Source organism: Ascaphus truei, chromosome 7, assembly GCF_040206685.1.
Source record: "Ascaphus truei isolate aAscTru1 chromosome 7, aAscTru1.hap1, whole genome shotgun sequence".
In the NCBI taxonomy this organism is placed as follows: Eukaryota; Metazoa; Chordata; class Amphibia; order Anura; family Ascaphidae; genus Ascaphus; species Ascaphus truei.
The window spans coordinates 61,958,560-61,980,432 of record NC_134489.1 but is presented as its reverse complement, the minus strand read 5'-3'; the positions used below and the strand labels follow the sequence as shown (position 1 = coordinate 61,980,432).

The 21,873-nt window shown below is 45.5% G+C and overlaps 1 protein-coding gene across 10 annotated transcripts in view; it reads right to left on the bottom strand.

Moving 5' to 3' along the window:
* Positions 1-21,873, bottom strand: part of SATB2 (SATB homeobox 2) — a 121,520-nt gene that overhangs the window by 54,082 nt on the left and 45,565 nt on the right. For 6 of the 10 annotated variants that reach the window (XM_075608712.1, XM_075608714.1, XM_075608719.1 and 3 more), the window contains 4 exons: positions 18,143-18,269; positions 17,007-17,133; positions 10,905-11,007; positions 447-913 (listed from right to left, as the gene is read on the bottom strand). In XM_075608712.1, coding sequence (XP_075464827.1) covers positions 447-913; positions 10,905-11,007; positions 17,007-17,133; positions 18,143-18,269 — 824 coding nt within the window. The remainder of the gene's footprint in view (positions 1-446; positions 914-10,904; positions 11,008-17,006; positions 17,134-18,142; positions 18,270-21,873) is intronic. The other 4 variants (XM_075608715.1, XM_075608718.1, XM_075608713.1 and 1 more) reach the window with 1 other exon arrangement.

The window sequence follows — 21,873 nt, the reverse complement described above, 5'->3', positions numbered from 1 at the left end:
AAAACGGTTGGGAAATAAGCAAAAACGTATTAGTTGGAGGATGCCTTTAGGCTCATTTTTTACCTGAGAGCAAAATGCACACTTATATCTAAAAGCAGTCACACCCTAAAGCAAGGGTGCTCAACTCCAGTCATCAAGCCCCCCCCCCCCCCCCAACAGGTCTGGTTTTCAGGATATCCCAGCTTCAACACAGGTGGCTCAATCAGTCCCTGCTTCAGGACAGGTGGCTCAGAGGCTGTCTTTGATTGAGTCTGTGATTGAGCCACCTGTGCTGAAGCTGGGATATCCATAAAACTTGACCTGTTGGGGGGTCTTAAGGGCTGGAGATGAGCACCGCTGCCTTAAAGCAAAGAGTTTACACATTGTAATGTTGCTTCTCCCTTGAGAAATATAAGGATCAACATCAACTATAGTGCTACAGACGTTGTATAACTATTCATGTTTACCTGTGTGCGATTAAATGCCACTCTTGCAAAGACAGCCTGGGACACACTTGCTCTCTTTAGCTCATCCCGGACTTGCTGGTAGATGTCAGGAGAGACCTCCACTGCAGAGTTTGCTGATTCCACTGGCTTGACAGGTCTAGGGATTGGAGGGTGGTTCAGAAACTGCTGGTTGATGGCCTGCGGGTGCTGGTGAGCCAAAAGTCTGCTGACAGCTATCTGCTGGTTTATCAAGTGAGCCATGGCTATCTGCTGCCGGACTAGCTGAGGACTCAGCTGAGGAGACAGGAGCCCGGGGCTCATTATGGGCTGTAAGGTTGGGACTTGGCTTCTGATTGGGGTGCTGTGGTGGAGCTGGCTGTGAGGAGACTGCTCACTGGTTTTTCCCAGGCTGGCCAACTGGTTGATTATTGGTAAGTGTGTTGGCCGCTGACCCAGCACGCAGTAGTCTGTTAGGTTTTCCCGTTCAACTACAGAGAAAGAAGAACCTTTATTAGAACAAAGTTGTGTTTCTATGGGGAAAAAGGGAACCCAAAGCAACAAAAACATAACATATTACAATGAATAAGAAATGTGATAGTAAAAACATTCATCCCCTCCCAGTCCCATCCCTAATAATTTCATATCACTATAGAGTTTCTTGCAGATCCCTTAAAAAAAGTTGCAAAATCTCAGAGTTCCTTCCGAATAACAATTATTAACCAGGTTTGTATCGTTGCTCATACTGCTGTGATATTACAATTATTACACTAATCTGTCCTCAGAAACACAAACACATACCTAGTGTTGACACCTTAACTCAACTTCATCATGAGATTCTATTCCAGTTCTACAAGGTTCCATGCATGGTGCATACAACCTCAGAGGGATTTGAGAATAAGGACTGGATCGAAATCTTATGATGACCAGAAGTCCGGTGGACAATACAGTGTCTTGGATTCCACTCTGGTTCCAATTAAAACATTGCTTTAAAACGAAAGCTACAGAGTTTCTAGAAGGGTCACCCAGGACCGGTTTATGTGAGGCGAGGGAATAGAGATGGGGTTGCTGTTAAATATGATCTTAAATGTAATTATTTATCAAAAACATTATTTTAACAAAGTATTTATGAAAACGCAACATGTCCCAGTATAACTCAGGATATCACATAGTTTCCTTAGAATCCAGAATTAATGATGATTTATTACCGTGGTAGGCAACATGATATACTTCAGGGGCCACGTGTGCGTCTCCCCGCTCTTGTCAACTGCTTAATGCCGGTGCGCTGTTGAATACAGTCTAGCTCCTCTTCTTATACTGGGCAATAGTGATTAGCACAGGAGGGGAACGGGACTGTACAGTATTTATCACTACACTGTTATTAAGCAGTTGAGGGAGTGAAGAGAAGCTGCGATCCAAGCTCTGCTCCCCCTGCACTGTTGGGGCAGCCAGGAGTTGGGGGCCACAGGTGAAGCCCCCAGAGGGCCACCTGTTGCCCACCAATGGTGTAGTATATCACAATATATCCAACAAGACGAGACAGAATAATGAGGCTTGCTGAATCAGTACATATACTTTTCTATGGACCTGTGCAGCCTGGGAGTGTTGTGGGTAAACCAGTTTAGTATGTATGTCTGTATATCTTTATCAGTATAGTGCAATCCCTGCACACAGTGCTTTAGAGCAGTAATAGATGTAACAATATAAAAAGGGTGTACTGTAATACACAATGCATAATGGGAAAAAGTGCTTCAAACACAAAAGTAATCAGTAGGAAAAGAAGTCCCTGCCCTGCAGAGCTTACAATCTAAGTATCTTTATTCAAAGCCCCATTATGACTTTGCAACAAATGGATTTGCATGTAATTCCTTGTCTACCATTTTTAATGACTGCCCTATCATGTCAGATGTGTACAGTAAAGGCGGACAGCTTCGTGACTTCAAAATCCAAACGCTGCATTCGTTTGGAAGTAGTTCCAGTTGAACATTGGAACGGACTTTCAAATCTGAGCAAAATTCAAACGAAAACCCGAAAAAGACTCCATTTCCAGATTCATTTTTTTTTTTAGGGGCGGGAGGGAGTTTTACCAAAAGCAAAACACTCTTTTTTGGGGGAACCAGTAAAAGTGCTCACCACTTGGTAGCTTTTCAAATGTAGTCACAAAACACACAATAGATTTCTTTAGAGGGGTATTCCTCAGATGATAACTAAGCAAAGTATGAATGCCACAGCTATTCCAAAGTATCAGTGACCACTGATGGATTATAAGGGATTTTTGTTTAACAATCACTCCGGCGGCCATATTGATTTGTCCCAGGAAAAATGACGTTACATCAGCTGGGACTGGGATATGGCAGGGTCAGCTTACAATGCAAAAAGGGAAACTAGAGGCAACTTCTAAAGGAAAAATATTTGGGGGGGGAAATAAGTGGAACTGGGGCGTTAAAAAGCGCCGACCCTGTCATACAGTAAAATGACTTGAATGTTTATTTCTTTGGATGGGAAAGGAGAAAGGCCTGACCTACAGTGTGAGAGCTATATGTGGCAGTGAGTAACAGGATCCCAGAGCTTATGCTTCAAAAACGATGGTTTTGATTAAGAAGCAACCATTTACTCCCTGCTGTGGTATTAAATGAGACATTAGTAGCTAATCAGAAACAGGTTAGACTAGATAGCTTGCGATATAAGTTACACTGGCTTTTAAATCTGGTTGCATTATATTGAAAGTCTCTTTCTAGTGGGGTCGAGTAATGGGCCTTAACCCCCGCAGTCCCAGAGGATTCTGCAACGCATTGCAAAGTGCCTGGCTCTGAATGGATGAATGTTAAAATAGCAGAGACTTGTCACTGAAAATACTGCCGCAATGTCAATCAAAATCTAGGTGAGATTAAACAACCATATTGTCTAAAATTTTAACTTTAAGAGCTTTACGAGCACTGGGTTATTGCCCTTAAGGGCAGCAATCCTGCCGAAAGGTAATATTGATTTGTTTACATCATTCAAAATGGGGGTTCTCCGAGGGTTCCCAGTTCCACAAATACTTACTCGTGTTATTTCCCAGACATTAAAACGGTCGTCCAATAGGAAGTCGCAACATCATCCTCCCGATGCCTTTGAGACTTCCTATTGGCCCAAGATATTTGCTGCCCATTTTGATTTCCCTAAAGGGGAGGAAAACACTGGAAGCTAAAACTGTAAGTATCTTGGAAACTGGGAGGTCCCCTCAGCTAAATATAGTGAGGCTCGGCCTCAGATGGACCCCACAGTTTAATTTCTGTTAAAAAAATGAATAATCAATAGTTCAAAAATAAATGGGTAGGCGAGATTGCTGCTTTAATGGTCAACACAGAAGCTACTACTACTGTTAATGAAAGCACGATACGGCGGGTTGTGATGGTTACAGGGCTCCTCCTGCCCGCAGCCTCAGATGTACTCTCTTGTTGCACCACAAACAAAAGGCCATACCTCAATGAGGATGGCATTGAGCACGCATGAGCGAGCACGGGAGTGACGGGGTGGACGATTTTTCACGAGACAAATTTTTGTTATTTTGTCTTGTGACGGCCCTGGTCACATGTGCGGTTCAGCCAATGAGGGCGAACCACTCACGTGACCATGCCTCCCCGTCGTGCAATCTACAGGCCACGGATCGCTTCTCATACAGGCACGCGTGACCCCTTGCGCTCCGTCGCGCGCTTGTACTATATCTGTGGCCTAACAGAGGCAATGATCACAGAAAGGGATTTGCCAGACTAGATGGGCCAAACTGCACTTGTTATCTGCTTTCCATGGCTCTACATAAACGGCTACGAACAACTTGTTACAACAGGGGTTTTTGTCTGATAGGACAGAGCATACAAACAGCTTTTATTCCCTGCCGTATAAGAGGAGAACAATTGTGTAGCTCCCCGGAGCTATTGTCGCGTTACCTTGAAGCCAGCGATCTCAGAGCCCTGGCTCGTTCTTATACGCTTCCAAATCTTTCTAAGCAGATCAAAAACATGTGAACCCTTTAAAAGCAGCTCCTGTTTACCTAACACATCGCCCTGCCCTGTTCTCCTCACATTTCTACACATGATCAGGAAACAATGCAATCAAAAGCAAGCCGAACAAGAGGTCCTCTCTTAAATTGTCTGCGTACATAGTGTCTGGGAAACACTGCTTTGGATCCTTGACTTAGTTTAAATCAAGGTTTTCTTCCACCGATGTTGTGCTGGAAAGTTGCAGTCCTATTTTCTCCAAACGCAAGCTTGCAATAGAATGGAAGTGATGGGTGGCATGGCTCAGCCAGTCCTGGTTGTGTAGTTTTTGTTCTGCGTTCACCTGTAGCGATGCATAGTATAAAACCAGGACTGGGTGAGGAGGGTCCCTGGCAATTAGGATTAAAGGTGCAGTTCACTCAGGGTGCCCCAGAGCTGAATCCTGTTTCCCATCCATTAAAAACAAAATAGGGGGGTGTTACAGTGTGCAGGGGGTGCTCCCTTAACTGATTACCATTACTTTGAGTTACCAAATGCAATGGTTTGCGCAGAGAAACACACACAGGCCGGGAATAACTGTACGCAACATAAACAGTATCAAGTGTAACTCTGCCTGCCCGGTGTACTGTGTTTAACTACTCAGCATGGGTTTTCCTTGACTCCGGGTGCTGGATTCATACAGCTGGCCGATGAGATAGCAAGGATGGAAAATAATGGGCGCCAGGAACTTTTTTAGTACAACATACATCTTTCTTCGTGTCCCCAGATACAGGGACACATCATTCATAGCCAACAACGTTGTAGTGCATTACAGTCTTTATTCACGAGTCTTATACTTCCGTAAGTGCCCACTCTTAACACTCAGATGGAGGTTTGTCTACTTAGTTGCTCTACAGTTATGGGACATGGCTCCCCCATTGTTGCTTTGGAAAAAAACATCTGTAATACCTAGTTTAAGCTGGGCCCATTACGGAAATCATGTCTGGTCCTCTGGAATGGACAACGATACCATGGGCTTGTTTGGGAACTACCACTTCCATATGGACTGAGACAAATACTAGTGCGAATCTGAGAGTAGAGCGAATTTGCTGATACCTGGGAGCCTTCTTTGCTGAGGGTCTCTGTTTTTCCACCTTTTGGGACATGCTAGACTCTATTAGCCATCTTCTGGGATCCTAGCTTAAAGGGCACTGTCCTAGGGTTACCACATGTCCCGGTTTAGCTGGGACAGTTCAGGTGTCCTGAAATCTATCTAAATGTCCCAGTTTTCAGCTGGTGCCTGCCAGCCGCACATGCACAATCAGCGTCAGCCGCGAATGCGCGGTGCGTGCTTTCCATTTTGTTTGAGAAAGGGCTGTTTTTTGGCTCGAAACGTTGCTCAGATTTTATTGTTTGCATGCCATGATGTGTTAAATAACTATCTTTATCTCAGCAATCTGCATCTGCAGTTCTTCAATTTGATCCTGCAAGACCCCTCTCAGGGCCTTCACCTCTTCCCGGTGCTTGCTCTGAGTTAGCATCAGAGTCTCCTTCATATTTTGGAGCTCTGCCGTTTTTGTCGCTAAGATCGCCGCTGCTTCTGTTTTCCACGCCTCTTTCTCCTGGGTGTATTGACTTTTGGGTATGAAGCAGCCTCTCTGCTTCTCCAGCTCTTGCTCCAGTTTCTGGACCTTCTCCCGCTCCCTCTCATAAAGAGTCACCTGGCATCTAAGCTCCACCTCCAGCGATGTTTTGGTGACGCTCAGCATAACCTTCAGGTCCTCATGCTGCTCTCTGGGGACATACTGGGTACTCAGCCATTCCTGTAGCACTTGGTTAGCAGCCTGGACACTTTCTTTCTGTAGCACTCGCCGTATCTCCTCAGCATCTGCCTGTTTCTCCTTGGTCTCCTGCAGACTCGTGCGCAGACCTTGCACCTGGCTCTGCAGAAGATGTGGTGCTCGTGTGCGCTGCTCCAGGAAGACACGTTCTTCTTGCAGCCCTATCTCTGCATTCTGTAGTGCTTCCTGCACTTCTAACTTTTCCTGGGTCAATTGCTTTTTCACTTTTTCTGCTTGGTGAAGCTTCTTATTTCCTTCACTGACCTGGTCAGTCAAGTCTGAGTTTTTCTGTCTCAGGCTTGTATTATCTCTTTTTATAGTCTCTAAACGAATTAGGCTCTTTTCCTCAGCATCCGTTAATTCACAGACCTCAGTGCTGAAGTTTTAAAGTTCTTTCTGGGACATCTCATAGGACCGTTACCAGTCAGTACTCGTTTTCTCTGATTCGCTCGGTTTTCCGTTCATGACAGTAACTGAGGCCTTTGTCCTCCCAAGGCTAGTTGTCACTCCTGTGAAGATTGCACCAGGCACTCTGGTCTTTTCTAATCCACGTCTTCCTGGCCACACAGGGTAAAACATTTCTGGTCTGCAGAAGGAGGCTGTCCTTTTAATGGGGCCTCATAGGAGTCCTCCTCATCGTCATAATACGGCCTGAAGGGGCAGTGTTTGGTGTGACCAGGCTCTTTACACCATGAACACATCTGCGGTTCCTTTTGGGGGGCCACGCAGGCACGCTCCTTCCTCAAAAGGCATTGCTTCGTGTGGCCAGGCATATTACACAGAAAACACATTATATCCTCCATTTTCCTTCCAGGCGTATTCTTCACCTTGACCTCTCAGACGCTCTATTTCCTCAATTCTTCATATCTTTCCGTGTATTCTGTAAACACAGCAGGTCATACACAGTGGGACAAACTTTACTTGAGAATGTTTTTTTTTTTCCCACTTCAGTTGGGCGGCCATTTAAACCCCGCATTTATTTTCACTGCTCAGTGCCTTTTGGACTGCCCGCATTCTTCACCAATTGTGATATCTCCGTCACAGCGTAGGATCTTATGTCCCAGCTCTATATGGGGTTCATTTACAAGGACAAATAATACACTAACCGGCCCACCATCCCTTTAAGTCAAAACAAAATCATAAAATAAACTCCTACTCCTCTTAGGAGACTAACTACACATTCAGCTACCAGGATGAACAGCTAAGCTGGTTACCACCCCAAACTGGTACTATTATAGCTGAATACATACAGTCTCTGAAAACAGCAACAAAGTGTTTCGATTACCTGTAACTCCAGGGTTTGGAGCAGACGTCCCCGCTTCAGCATGGCCTCGCGTCCTTCCATCCTAGGGGAGCTCAGCCCCACGAGAGCTCAGAGAATCTCTCATTCGTAAATCCAATGTTAAGGACAGGACATCCCCGCTTCAGCGCCGTCTCTCATCCTTCCTTCTTCGTCCTGGGATTAACAACGCAGGCAATCCCAGCAGGCTCCGCGACCACCGTCCAGCGAGCCTAGGAGACTGTGCCAGCTTCATATAGCTGGGGAGAACTCTTCTCTGTCCCCTTTCTCTGGGAACAGCAGACAGTCTTTCTCACTGTGTATAGTCACTTCCTGACTTTTAAAACTCCATGAGCAATCAGGAGTTCAGCCTGCTCAATTAGCCAGTAGCTGCAGCTATCTTCTCTAGGAAGATTAACACTCTGTGCATTGGAAAGTCCCATAACTGCCCTATTCCAGCACCTAGAGGACAGCGATGGTATCACAATATATATCAAATCAAAAACAGATAGTCGGTTCTGCGGCTAACGAAATGCTCTTATTTGTGCAAGCATTCGAGATACAATGATCTCTTGATCTCTTCGGGCAATGTTACAATTGATTCAGACAAAAACTTTCTTGAAACAAAGCATCTGTGGGTGAAGGCTATCCCTCCCCCCTGTGCAGTATGCGATTTATGACCTGAGGTGTTAAATGGTCCCTGAATGCTTGTGATGTGAGAGAATGTGTGTGTGTGTGCGTGTGCGTGTGTATGTATGTGTATGTATGTGTGTATGTATGTATGTGTGTCCCTCCACACACACCTTTTGTAAAGCGCTGTACACACTGTGGGCGCTTCATTAATTAAGATTTACATACATTCAGTCCTCGGTTATCCAACGGAATCCGTTCTGGAAGTAGCATTGGATAGTGAACCCGTTGTAAAGTGAGTCCCATGTTATTCAGTGGTGGTGAGCGTCGGATAACGCATTCAGGCATTGGATAGCGCATTCCGGCATCGAAAAAACGGCCCACAATGTGCATGTTAATTGTACTTTGTATGTCTATGGTGTGTGCGTTTGTGTATGGTGCATGTATCTGATGTTCCTTATCTGTGTATGGTGCGTGTATCTGATGTTCCTTATCTGTGTATGGTGCATAAATCTGGTGTGCGTATCTGTGTGGTGCGGGTATCTGGTATGAGCATCTGTGAATATATGGTGTGTAGGTCATCTCGTTCTTGGGTCAGTGTTTTGAGTTTGCCCCCCGGCTAAAAGTTGCAATCCAGGCCCTGGGCCTCGTCTGTTCTATTACTTTATAAATACATCCCTCTACCTTCTCCCCGAGGCTCCTCTCCTCTTGTCCTACCTGAACCTAACCTTTCTCGAACCTTCCTCTTATCCTAAATACTCTCCTGTGATGTCAGAACCCTAATGGTAACACAGGGTGGGGCCCAGCATACACTAACCTGCTAGTAACCCTTTAGGAGGGGGGTTACACAAGTGCCAGAAATCTAATTTTTACAGCAGCTCACAACTCTGTCCTGAATGTATTACTGGCTCACATGAATGTGTACCCGGTGGTCCTTTCCAAAAATATGTATGTATATCTTTATTTATATCGCGCCATCCATGTATATAGCAGTAATACTCGTGACATAATAATATAACACATAGTGGGAAAAGCAAGTGTCGGGCAGGTGTATACCAAGAAATTAGGGCTGAGATGTAAGGGTAGCAGAAGAGCGTATATCCTTAAATGTGAGGAGGAGAATTTTGTAAGTAATACAGGGTATAATAGGAAGCCAGGAGAGGGATTTCAGCAGGGGAGACACTGAGACAGATTTAGGAGAGAGTAAAGTGATTCTATCAGTAGCGTTTAGGATAGATTGTAGGGGAGACAGGTAAGAGGCAGGAAGGCCGGAGAGTATGGTACAGTAGCTTTAGCCTAACTTAGGCATGTAACATTTTCTATAACAGGTGTGGCCAACTCCTGTCCTCATGGGTCACCAACAGGTCAGGTCAATAACTGAGCCACTGATTGAGCTACCTGTCCTGAAGCATCGGTATCCTTAAAACCTGACCTGTTGGAAGCCCTTGAGGACTGGAGTTGGCTACTCCTGTTCTATACCATATTATTCCTAATCCTTACTTTTCTTCATTCTTTGAATTGCCCGGACCACTAAAATGATATATCATGCAACAGCTCGATCAAAGATCTTTAAATCTTCCAATCAACTTAGAGATTCCAACCAGTGAACCAATGGCAGCGATGGGTCAAATGAATGGACCAATTAGGTAGGAGGGAGGCTACTTATCACGCAGAGGAAAAACCTGACCAAGGGAACTAAAACAAATCCCATGTCCCAGGTCACTAATCAATCCATTCTGAATATGCGTCCCACTGCTGGGAAGATTGAAGCTCTGTTTATTTGAATGGGGCTGAAATATTTCTGAGCAAGGGAAAGACAGCTTCCCACCATATTGGATGAGTGGCTATTGCCAGGATTTCACCCATTAAAAACTTAACACCACCACAAATACATTGTATTAAAGCAGCAATCCCCCCAGAAGCCTATATAAGTAAATGTATATAATGTTAGTATCTTGCCCTCTGAGCATGTCTCCTCTTTAAAAAAAACCCTTTAAAAAACACAATTTTATTCATCTCTAGCTTATGTGGTTACCATGGTAACCTTTAGACTGCAGTGGGCTCTGGGGAAAGCTTCATTTAACCCCCACCCCCCCCGGACACTTAATATTTCAAACGCTTATATCTTCTGATCGTGGAGGGGGGAGGGGGGGCAGCAAACGCTTATATCTTCTGATCGTGGGGGGGTGGTGAGGGGGGGTAGAAACAAACAGCTTTGGAAATGGCAAGAAAATCTCTTCAAGTACGTAAAAAACTCAATGCAAAAAAAAATCAGAGCAGACTGCTGCTTTATTATGTGGGATTAAGCCTTTACATGTTACAGGATATATTATTAAGTACAGAAACACGCTGGCATTGAATCCGTAACGAAAAAGCAAAGGAAAACAAATGGCACAATTTATGTGGAAAGCGGCTGATTTGCAGACAAAGCTGTCTCCGTCCCATCTTGCTAGTTATACTGCTTTTTTTTTTATGGAACTAATGATTTTTCATTGCTTTAGAAAAACAGAATTGCTGACCCATGTTCTGCTGTAAATGTCCCCAACCCATTGCTCTGTCATAGTGAGCCCAGCTTTGGCTGTGTTTCTCCCTTTTGCATTGCTAAGAAAGGAGACATATTAACATATTATCCACCTCCCCGACATATTATCCACCTCCCCGACATATTATCCACCTCCCAGACATATTATCCACCTCCCAGACATATTATCCACCTCCCAGACATATTATCCACCTCCCGCTCCCCCCCCCCCTAAACAACAGAGAACATTACCTTTTATCTTCTTGAACTTTTTATACCATCTTCCGAATTCGTGGCACTTGGTAGTTGACACATTGGCATAGAACGTGCTATTTACAATGGACGAAATCATGCTCTGGAACAGAGGAGAGAACAGGCAGGGGGAGATATTAGAGGAAGATTTGGCAGATGAATCAGTGATTGGTAAATACATCACTGATCCCCCATTAATGTCGTTAACCCTTTGGGTGTCCCAGGACGTACGCCGCCAAGCCATGGAGTCTGGCATTCTGTGGGCCCAAAGATGTAGAGGCTAGGTCATGTCCTTTTTGTGGTAGGTTTCCTGCGGAGATCACAGTCTGAATCGCAGGGAAATGGAAGAGGACCCCCCTCTTCTGTGTCTGGATAAAGTGATCACGCGATCACATGATTGCTCTGAGGAGCGCTACTGAGTGTGGCCAAATGTATACAACAAAAGACAAAGATACCCAAATGCTACATCCAATGTGACAAAATACATACATAGTACAATACTTCAATGCTAGTATTCTCATAAGTAAGGGTCATTTAGTTAAACCCGTTGGTTAAAGCATTATAAGCCTGCAGCCACGTCCCGGCATGACCAGTATGCAGGTCCTAACACTACCTGTGAGTATTCTCATTTACCTCTGCAGTGGGGGGAGAATGGCCTTAATAGACCTGATATACTGTGGACGTATGAATGACCAGTCTATTGAGAGACTTCTTCCTCCAGCAGAGAGGTAAAGAGAACATGTGCAGGCAGTGAAGGACCTGCAGTAAAGGGTTAGCCGTGACGTGGCTGCAGGCTTATAAAGCTTTGGCCAAAGGATTGACTAATCACCCTTACTTATAAGAAGAATAACAGATAGTATTTACCTTAATACTCTGTCATGTTGGATGTATTGAAGCATTTTTTCTCTTTTGTTGTACACATTAGGTCACTACCCAATAATGCTGAGAGAGAGCGATAGAGAGAACGAGAGAGAGAGAGAGAGAGAGAGAGAGAGAGAGAGAGAGAGAGAGAGAGAGAGAGAGAGAGAGAGAGAGAGAGAGAGAGAGAGAGAGAGAGAGAGAAACAAACAGAGAGAAACAGAGAGAACGAGAGAGAGTGAAGTCTAGGGTGAGTTTTACTGTCTATTTTTCAGCTGTATCTGTTCTCTTCTATAACTGGCCTTCTATCAAGGAAGGAATATGCATACATCTGACTACTTGGGGAGGAGCATACAATATTTACATTATATAAAAACACAAGATAATTCTTTCAAATAATTTACAATTCTTATACTTATCTAAATAAATGGGATGTGCCTGTGGGATTAAGGCCCACAAACACCATCCGACACCAGAAACAAACTGTATGGCCCATTCACCTAAATGCTGTTCAATAAATGCTTATCTTATCATTTCTCATGAGATTTGGAAATATATATTAAAAAAAATGATATTTGTATTTTCTTCATTTTGCTTCTTGGTTTTCCCAAAAATATTTTTGGGGGGAGTACCGTAGGTGCACATTTTACCCTCCAATGCCTGAGGCGTGTAAGGGCTTCTCATTGCTAGTCCCTCTGAAATAGAAAGGTTAACACGAGTCTTTGAAACTTGCCCTAAGGACCAAGGTGAACCTCACAACACAGTGAAATCAGCAGCACTCGGAATTGCTGAAACTAGACGAGTACTTGGTTTGGGTAACTACTTTGTTCCAATCCGACCCCCTAACTGGAGCACAATGAAGTGGACATTGTACTGCCAGCGAGGTATCACTAACGATCTGTAATACCTCCTGCTTTCTGCTGGTCATAACTCTACCTATACAGCCTAAGGCCGCGTTCACACAGGGGGCTTCGCGACGCTGCGTTCACGCGGTCGCGTGTGCACGCCTCTGTCTGCTGGGCGATGATCATCCCCAGCACATGGAATGATGCGACATCCAGGAAGTGTGTGTAGCAGGTCTGTGTGTGCGTGTGTCCCCGAAGCGCCCTGAAGCTAGTTTTATTTTAATTATTTTTATTTATTATAGTTTTAGTTTAGTTTACCGAGGTTTATACCCCCCCCCCCCTCCCAGCCCAGACCAGCCCCGATACCCACTACACAGAGGGGATCATATACTGAGGGGGGTGGGGGGTTCCCCTGTCCCGCCCCACTGCTGAGTCTCTGGTGCTTTGTTTACAATGCCTGGCCACTTTAAGATGATCCCATATGATAACCTCAAGGTCTCTTTCCTTCTTCCAGACAGAAGGAGGAATATAAACATCAGTTAGCCATTAAAGCTATCACTTTTACCTTAGTTTTGTTCTTTTATTACAAAAGCTTTGTTTTCTGTTTACTGGCTAACATGGTTCCACCCTCTATTTGTGCCACTTCTTTCAGAGATAAAAAAGCCTCCTTCTTCTTTCACTGAATGTAGGAGAATGATCCCACTGGAATCCACTGGTATTTTTGTTGTTGTTGTTTATACATAAAGGAAAATACCATCAAAGGCTACAGGGATTTTCTTGTAGAAAAGGGACCCTATGGCAGTCTGAGGATACAATTGACTTCTAGAGGGGAATCTCACGAAAGTCTATGCAAACAAGTAATTTATTGTAGAGGGGAATCCGATGAGAGTCTATGGAGAGTATTTCTTTTACATATGGTCCCCATGAGAGTCTATGGAGATAAACAATTTCTTGTAGAGGTGGATCCCCTGAGACTATGGGTATCGCTATATAATCAAGTAGATTTGCCTGTTCAATAACATGCTTCCACAAAGTTTACTGTATGTCACTTAAATTATTCACGGACCCGGGGCCCCAGTCATTAGTGATGACATATGGAAGGACACACACATTAAGAACAATGGTCGACAACAATGGTGCTTTAGGAAGCAGATTCTAAAAGGTAAGATTAGATGCCCCGGAATGAATAAACCCATTAATGCTTCTCAGATGTTTCACTTCTGCTTCCAACTGCAACAAGACCACACAGCCAAGAGCTGGGAACATACGTGCTGCTCTGCGTAGTACAACGCTTAGACTAATAAGGTAGATTAATATCATTTATAGGAACGTGTCATTAGCACCTGTGCTGAAATTCATCAAGCGGGGAGGGTTTAACCCTTTCCATGCATGTAGTCAGCTGCAGACCACTATGTGTTTAATGAATCTGCCAGGGCTCTGTTTTCATTTTTTATGATACAATGAAAGCCCTCTCCTATGCAACACTTTCTTGTGTCTCGTGATCTAATATATGATGAGGTGCTTTTTAAATGAAATAAAAATGTATGAAATTCGCCACAGACACTAGAAGGGACACAATTGTGGAGCTGTATAATGTTACACACTCTCAGTGATTGGAAACAATGTGGCAGAGTGAAGATGATACCTTCACTGTTTATAGCTTGGCTCTATACTCCGTGCATGTGTGAAAACAATCCTCTATAACTTTGTTATGAGCTGTGAGTGTTCTCTTGTTCCTGTTGAGTGGAGTTCATTAGAATCACAGCTACAGACCGCAGTTAGCAGATGTCTTGAGCTGAGCTCATTGGGAGAAGATAAAGCAAAACTGCTAGGTTAGAGGTCACCCTGGTGGATTCTGGGATTTGTAGTTAATGTCATAACGAAGAAAATTAGCAGTCCTTGTGATTTCATATTTCCACATCAGAATGTAATAGAATTAAGATATCACTCAGTGGAGTACTGTCTCCAGATTGAGTTCCAGCAGTTGGGAGACCGTCTTGTTCGTTGGGAGACAGTCTTGTTCATTGGTACAGGTATCCATCAATAAAAGGCTTTCACGCATTTCGAGGGAATCCCGCACAACGAAAGGACATCTCACTCGCCTAGGGTCAGTTTCACTGATTCCGTGTCAGTCACTCAAACTCAGGGTGTCTCACTCATTGGAAGCCGATGGTGCTATTGGGAAATGAGACTTGTTGCAAGACGGTCTCACTCATTGGAACGCAGGGAATGACTTTGGGCAAGTCCCTGTACCTACCATGCATGGCGACCTTATATACTGCAGGGGTGTCTCACTTCGCTAGCAGATAAGTATTCAAATGTGAGAATACAAAAAGGGTCTTCAGACACCTTCACACATCACACAGGGCCTACAAGCCTTTCATTTTCTCCTGCCCGTGTGTTAACACCTTCGCTGCCAGAGGGCCAGCGATGCTGTGCTCTGAAAAGTGCCGTCTGCCCCTCTGGCATCATAGGGTTTAATAAACAAAAGCTTTCTCCCTGAAGCTTTAACTCCTGAGAGGCAGCTTTCCAACCTGCAGCCGTCAATAACATATTAACCTCTTGGGACCCATAATGACATCTCACATATGGCAGGGTATTTCTGATTTGCCAAATTAAATTGTTTTGTGAGTCCTGCTATGGAGCTGGTATTACCTGGAGCTGGTACAAGCCTTCCAGCTCAGCAAACGTCGCCACAGAAATTCACAAGGGGCAAATTTCTACTAAGCGGAGGTTCCCGGCTTATTTTTCCCACTGTAGGGGTTAGTTGTAAGCAGATGTGCCGGGGGTCTAGTATCCCAGTATTTAACACTAAACCGCCTGCATACAGAAGATGACGTGCTAGTCTGTGTTACCGGATCCGTGCTACACAAAGGTGGAAACCTCTCAGCTGCGGCGTTTCTTAAGGGGCAGTCCCTTCTAGAATGAAAGTGTACTAAGGACAGTGGCATGTTTGATAGGGTAAATGGAGCTGATAGACACTGATTGAAAAATACTTATATAGTACATTTTTTTTGTATTTTTAAATCATTTTTTGAACCATTTCTACACATGCTTTGGAGGTTTCCTTTGCAACCTATATCTAACATCTTGTGGTGATAAGACTGTTTGTCAGTGCTTAAAGACCCTTCAAGTTTCGCTCTTTGTTTGCAGAGTAATTACAACGTCATCATTATTCAAACAGACAAACACCAGCAGCTATGCTTGAATTCAGCGATCCCCGCAAAATGAAAAACACTTATTTTTCTCAAGATGCACAGAAATAAAACCGTTATTGTGAGGGGGACTTCATCTTTCTAAGGAGCAGATTACACTAAATTGTAAAAAAAAAATAAAAATGTTTTGACCCTCTAAGTTAAACTGGCCCTTTAAAGAAACAGCGGCCGTAATTACGGTTATCTATGACTCCAAGAACACAGATGTGCTACATCTCCAGCTGCTGCCAGGTGACTGTTTTGATAGAGCATGGAACTGCTCTAAAAATGTAATCTGCGATAGTTTATTTAAAAGGGAACATCGTTTTGCTCTTTTTAATAAGACTTTTATGCTGTCCATAGCTCTCACTAACCCTTTTGGGAACTGTCCGAGATAAACAAGGACATTTGGTACCTTCATTTACCTGTGTGTGTCTATCGTTTAGGGCAGGGGTGGGCAACTCCAGTCCTCAAGACCCACCAACAGGTCAGGTTTTCAGGATATCCATGATTCAGCATAGATGGCTCAATCAGTCATAGGGTTGCAAGATGTCCACTATTGATCTAGAATGTACTGTATTTGGAAACTCTGTCCAGTAAAAAGTTAGAGGCAATACTGGACATGTATGTGTCCGGTATTACTTCTCTGGACATAGTGATCTAATCGGCTTGGGGGGCTGCAGGACTTCCCTTAGCAGGGAGAGAGCAGGGCTGTTACTAGGGGGCTGTGCAGCTTCCTCCATCCTGATTGGCTGCATTACCCAGCAGCAGCCAATCAGGAGGAGGTATCAGGAGTCTGAGGGTGGGTCCAAGGAGATGAGGAAACAGCATAGAGCAGAGGGAGAAGTGTGTGTGTCTCTTGCGCGTGTGTGTCTCGAGTATGTGTGTGTGTGTGTGTGTATGCCTTGCACCTTTTACCATTGTGTCCAGTATTGTTGGAGACGCCACCTGGTAACCCTAATTAGTGGCTCAGTCAAAGACTGAGGCACCTGTACTGAAGCAGGGATATCCTGAAAACCTGATCTGTTGGTGGCCCTTGAGGACTGGATTTGCCCACTACTGGTTTAGGGTTTTATTCATAGACTATCACAGGGAAACTCGCATTCAAGCAAGTGAACGTTATCATGCGGCAGTAGCACTCACTTAATAAATAGCCTCTTCAGTGCAGTACACAATGTGCTAATGTGTTTGCATATAACACTGACCTGGGACAGGGGGCATTCTTTGGCGAGGGTACTCTGATTCATCTGCTTCAGCAGCTCCCGTAAGGCGTTCCGGACCGTGGCGTGGTTCCAGTGCTCTGCTGGCAGGTCCTCCAGCTTTGAACAGCTGCTGGGAAATGTGAGAGAGAGACACCTTCACTGAGCAACACCAGAAACACACTGTGCCTGAAGTGACGGAACTCTGGGTGAAGCCCAGTTCCAAGTGTTCTCGATCACTCTATCGACCATCACTACAAGTTCAATACCTCTGTGTGGTGTTTGGGAGGCTGGAAGAGACTTGGGGAGCCTATGTGAGGTTTGGGGATGACCGTTGATGTTTGCTGTCCTTACTAACGCATGTGAGACCATCCACTGTTTAATAATACAGGGTCCTTAACATTGGTGCAGTGTTACAAGAGGTGAAATAGTTTCTCGGTGGTCTGAAAAAGAAATGGTTAGGGCCTGACCACAGTAAATCCCCCATAGTATACAAACCCCGCAGTAAATCCCCTGTGGTATACAAACCCCACAGTAATGGGAATAGTGCAGTCACTAATGGATCATGTATTAAAGGTGAATTCATGTTTTGTTCTTTATTATTACAGTTTTTTAGCATAGGTTTGAAGCAGGGGGTCTCCGGAGAAGAACCCCGTTCATTTCAGCTCCGGGACCCCCTGCTTCCCGAGATACTTTCCTCCAAAAGGGGTGGCCAGTATCTCAGCAAAGTTTAAAGCTCCCGCGTCACGGGGGCCAATAGGAAGCTGAGCCTGATGACGTCACGGCTTCCTATTGGCCCGTAGGGCGCGGGAGCTTTGAAACAACACCATTAATTGAACCCTGCTAACCGAGCGGCTACCAGCACCCCCTACGGATGTAAGTATCTCTAGAAGCAGGGGGTCCCGGAGCTGAAATGAATGGGGACCCCCAGAGACCTCATCCCATGTTAAAGAAAAATCGCCAGCTTGGATTGCTGCTTTAAGGCAAAATAGTGCCATAAGTGCACCAGATTTGTCCTATAAAAAGAACGGGATTTTCTTAGATAAATCTGGTGCTGTTTTTTGTACCAATGCTGCCTCACTTTGTGCAGCAGGGAGACACAGGTAAATATCGCCTGTGTGCCTCCCATCATGTAGACCCACCTCTGTAACTGGATCTTCAGGGTCACCACGTGATAGACGTCCAGTAACATGTCAGCGACTGTCGCATCGGGGGCGTCTGTCACATAACTGAGAGGCAGTGGGTTCCAGCGCCCAATCTTAATGATTCCTGTGGGGCACAATTGTCATTCTATCATCAAAGTCCTACAGAGCTGACGGTGCTTTACAATTTGAGATACAGTGCACAACAGAAGAGCTTACAGTCTAACCCAGGGGTGGGTCAACCCCAGTCCTCAAGGGCCACCAACAGCTCAGGTTTTCAGAATATCCCTGCTTCAGCACAGGAAGCTGTATATGCCAGTCGAATACTGAACCATCTATGCTGAAGCAGGGATATTCTGAAAACCTGACCTGTTGGTGTCCCTTGAAGACTGGAGTTGCCCACCCCTGGTCTGACCAGAACTGGGTCACATTAAAAATGGTTGCCTCTGTGAATATTTATCAAAATTGCTAAGTACCTGAGTGGTGGGACATGGACAGGCACAGATCGGCTGTCAGCGGCCCTGATCACTGCATTATAGGTGTTAGTGCAGCATGTATTCCTTAATTACCTGTGTGACAGCAGAATTGGTCTGTCATTGTTTCAATATTGGAACTAAAAACCTATGAACTACCTCAGTGCTTGGGGCTGCAGGCCTGCAGTGAAAGATTTAAACATGTTACTACGAGCAGAACGTGTTGTTTGGTTGAGTGCTTTCAGTTTATCGTATCAGATTTTCAAGCAGCATATTTGTGGTCTCCTCTGTAGTCTATGATTACTAGCAAGGGATCGTCCAATTATTGCTGCGTATTAATTATTAAGCCATTATTATAAACTCCACAAAGACCTCACACTTAAGTGGCACCATTTAATTGGAACTTCAAGACCTGCGGATTAACGTGGGCTCCCTTTAATTAAAGGACCCAGCCATATTTACAGGAGGGGTTCAACTTAAAAAAATATATATAATAATAATACAAGAGGGAAAAGAAACACAAGATCCTGTTCCAAAATAGAAAGTCTCTATAATTTTGGTTATAACCACATGGGAAAAAATGTATCATTTAAAGAAGGTATTATTCATTCTGAAGGCTCCATTAAAGGCACCAACGAAATGGGTGCTCATTTAGAGAAAGATAAAAGGGAGGACTGCAGTTAAGAGATTTTTGGGAGGTTTATACATCAGGGGAACTGTCTGCTTACTGTAGTCAAGTCATTACCTTGAACCCATTCTTCTCTCCTGGGTATAACTAAGTTGGCTTCACATGTCAATGTTTCCTTGGTGGAAAGCGGGTGCAATTCTGGTGCTCAAACACAGCCCTAGATTTACCAAACCCTGTTGCTTCAAAGCTGCAATCCCCCCCCAGGAGCCTAAATAAGTTTAACTCATAGTGTTAGTGTCTTGTGACTTAGCGTCCTGCTCTTCTTTGTTTTGGAAAACGCATTGGGGGTTTTTTTGTAGTGTCAAAAATCATCATTTTCCATCTTAACCACCTAGACTGAGGATTGGCAACTCCAGTCCTCAAGGGCCACCAACAGGTCAGGTTTTCAGAATATCCCTGCTTCAGCACAAGATGCTAAATCACCTGTGCTGAAGCAGGGTTATCCCCAAAAAACTGACCTATTGGTGGCCCTTGACGACTGGAGTTGCCCCCCCCCCCCCGATCTAGAGAAAGGTTTTTGCCCCAGAAGTGTACCACTTTGTGCCTTGATCCATATACCCCTTTTATACATACGTGGAGGTCCCGAAATGAACTTCTGTGAGTGTGTCATTTTAATCAGCAAACAAACTTAAACCGTAAAGCAAAAAGACTGTGCTTTTTTAATATGATATTTTGGGAAGTACCGTACATATGCACATCGTGCACAGCACTTTGATACTGCCACTACGGGGTATTAGTATCAAGGCAGAACATGGTGGCAAAAAAACTACGCCATATCTATCATCGAAAAAAACAAAACATTGACAATGAAAGGTTGTTTCTTTGATGGGTCTGGAACAATGATTTTGCATTAGAATCGCCCCCCTTTTCCTTTAATGCAAACTCCCATATGCCTCTCTTGGGTGCCTATTCAATAGGCTGTGACGGTGCTTCCCAGTGCAGGAGAAGAGTTCAGCTAAAAGCTTCTCCAGCGCGGAGAAGCGGCTTCGCAGCATATCATATAATATATCATATCATATAAGGAATTGTGTTGCAATATCACAATATTATATAATATCGTCAACAATCATAATAATAATATCATCGCTATTTTTTGCTTGGACCGCTGTGTAGGCCACCGGTGCTAAAAAGAAGTGAGACTGAGCGAGATATTCCCTATGTATGAGGGCTGATAGCCCTAACATTAGCATTTGTCAAAATGTACAAACCCCCCCAGCAAACAGTACTGCTAATATTCTGTACGTAATGCATGCAGCCAGGGCCGCCATCAGCGGGGGACAGAGGGCATTGGCGTCCCGGGCCCGTTGAGTAAGGGGGCCCGCACGTGTGTTAAAAAAAAAAAAAATGTCAAAAAAATAATAATGAGGAGAGGGGATCCAATCAGGGCCCTCCTCATGGGCGGGGAGTGGGAGGACTTAAGCTAATATAAGCAACTGCACAGGCGGGAAAAGCGTGTTTGAATGTTCCCAGCTGTGTAGTTGGTTATTCAAATACACAACACCACAGAAACGTTAAGTAAATCCATGCTTTCATTGTTATTTGTCCTATGAATGTGATTGTGTCTGTCTGAGTTTCACCCTCAATCACTGTTGTGTGTGTCTGTCTGTCTGTCTAAAGTGTACTGTATACTCTCTCTAGTCTGTTTTTTGTCTGTCCGTCCCGTCCGACATCCCCCCCCCCCAACCGGCATCCACCGAAAGCCCCCACCCCAGGCCCAAACACCCACCGGCCTGCCGAGTCCAGCCGCAGCCTGCTCCTCACTACCACCGGCATCCACACGATCTCTTCCCCCCCCCCCCACCACCCCCCTCCACCGGCATCCACCTTCCCCCCCCGAGGCCCCCACACCTACCGGCCCAGCATCCAGAGATCCTCCGCGCCCGCCCTCCACTCCTCCGCGGCATCTGTTCTGGGCCTAGCCCACGCGTCCCTCCGAGCCGCAGCTTGCTCCTCACTCGACCGCCCCCCCTCCCCCCGGCATCAACACGGTCTCTCCCCCCCACCCCCGGCATCCACACGGTCCCCCTTCCACCCAACCGGCAACCACCCCCCTCCACCGGCATCCACCTTCCCCTCCCCCCCGAGGCCCCCACACCTACTGGCCCGGCATCAAGAGATCCTCCACTCCTTCGCGGCATCTGTTTTGGGCCTAGCCCATGCGGCCCTCCGAGTCCAGCCTGCTCCTCAACTCCCAAACCCCCCACACCCCCATTGGCATCCACGCCCCCCCCCCTATTGGCATCCACCCCCCCCCCCATTGGCATCCACCTCCCCCCCATTGGCATCCACCTCCATCCCCTATTGGCATCCACCTCCCCCCCACCTATTGGCATCCACCTCCCCCCCTATTGGCATCCACCTCGCCCCCCCCTATTGGCATCCACCTCCCCCCTATTGGCATCCACCTCTCCCCCCCCCCCTATTGGCATCCACATCCCCCCAGGCCCTACCGGAATCCTCCGCCGGGTCGTCCCACCCAGGACCGGTTGAAGCCCCCCCTGCGGACCGGTTGAAGGCTCCCGAGTCAACATCCCCCCTGTGGACTGGTTGAAGAGCCCCCCCCGGACCGG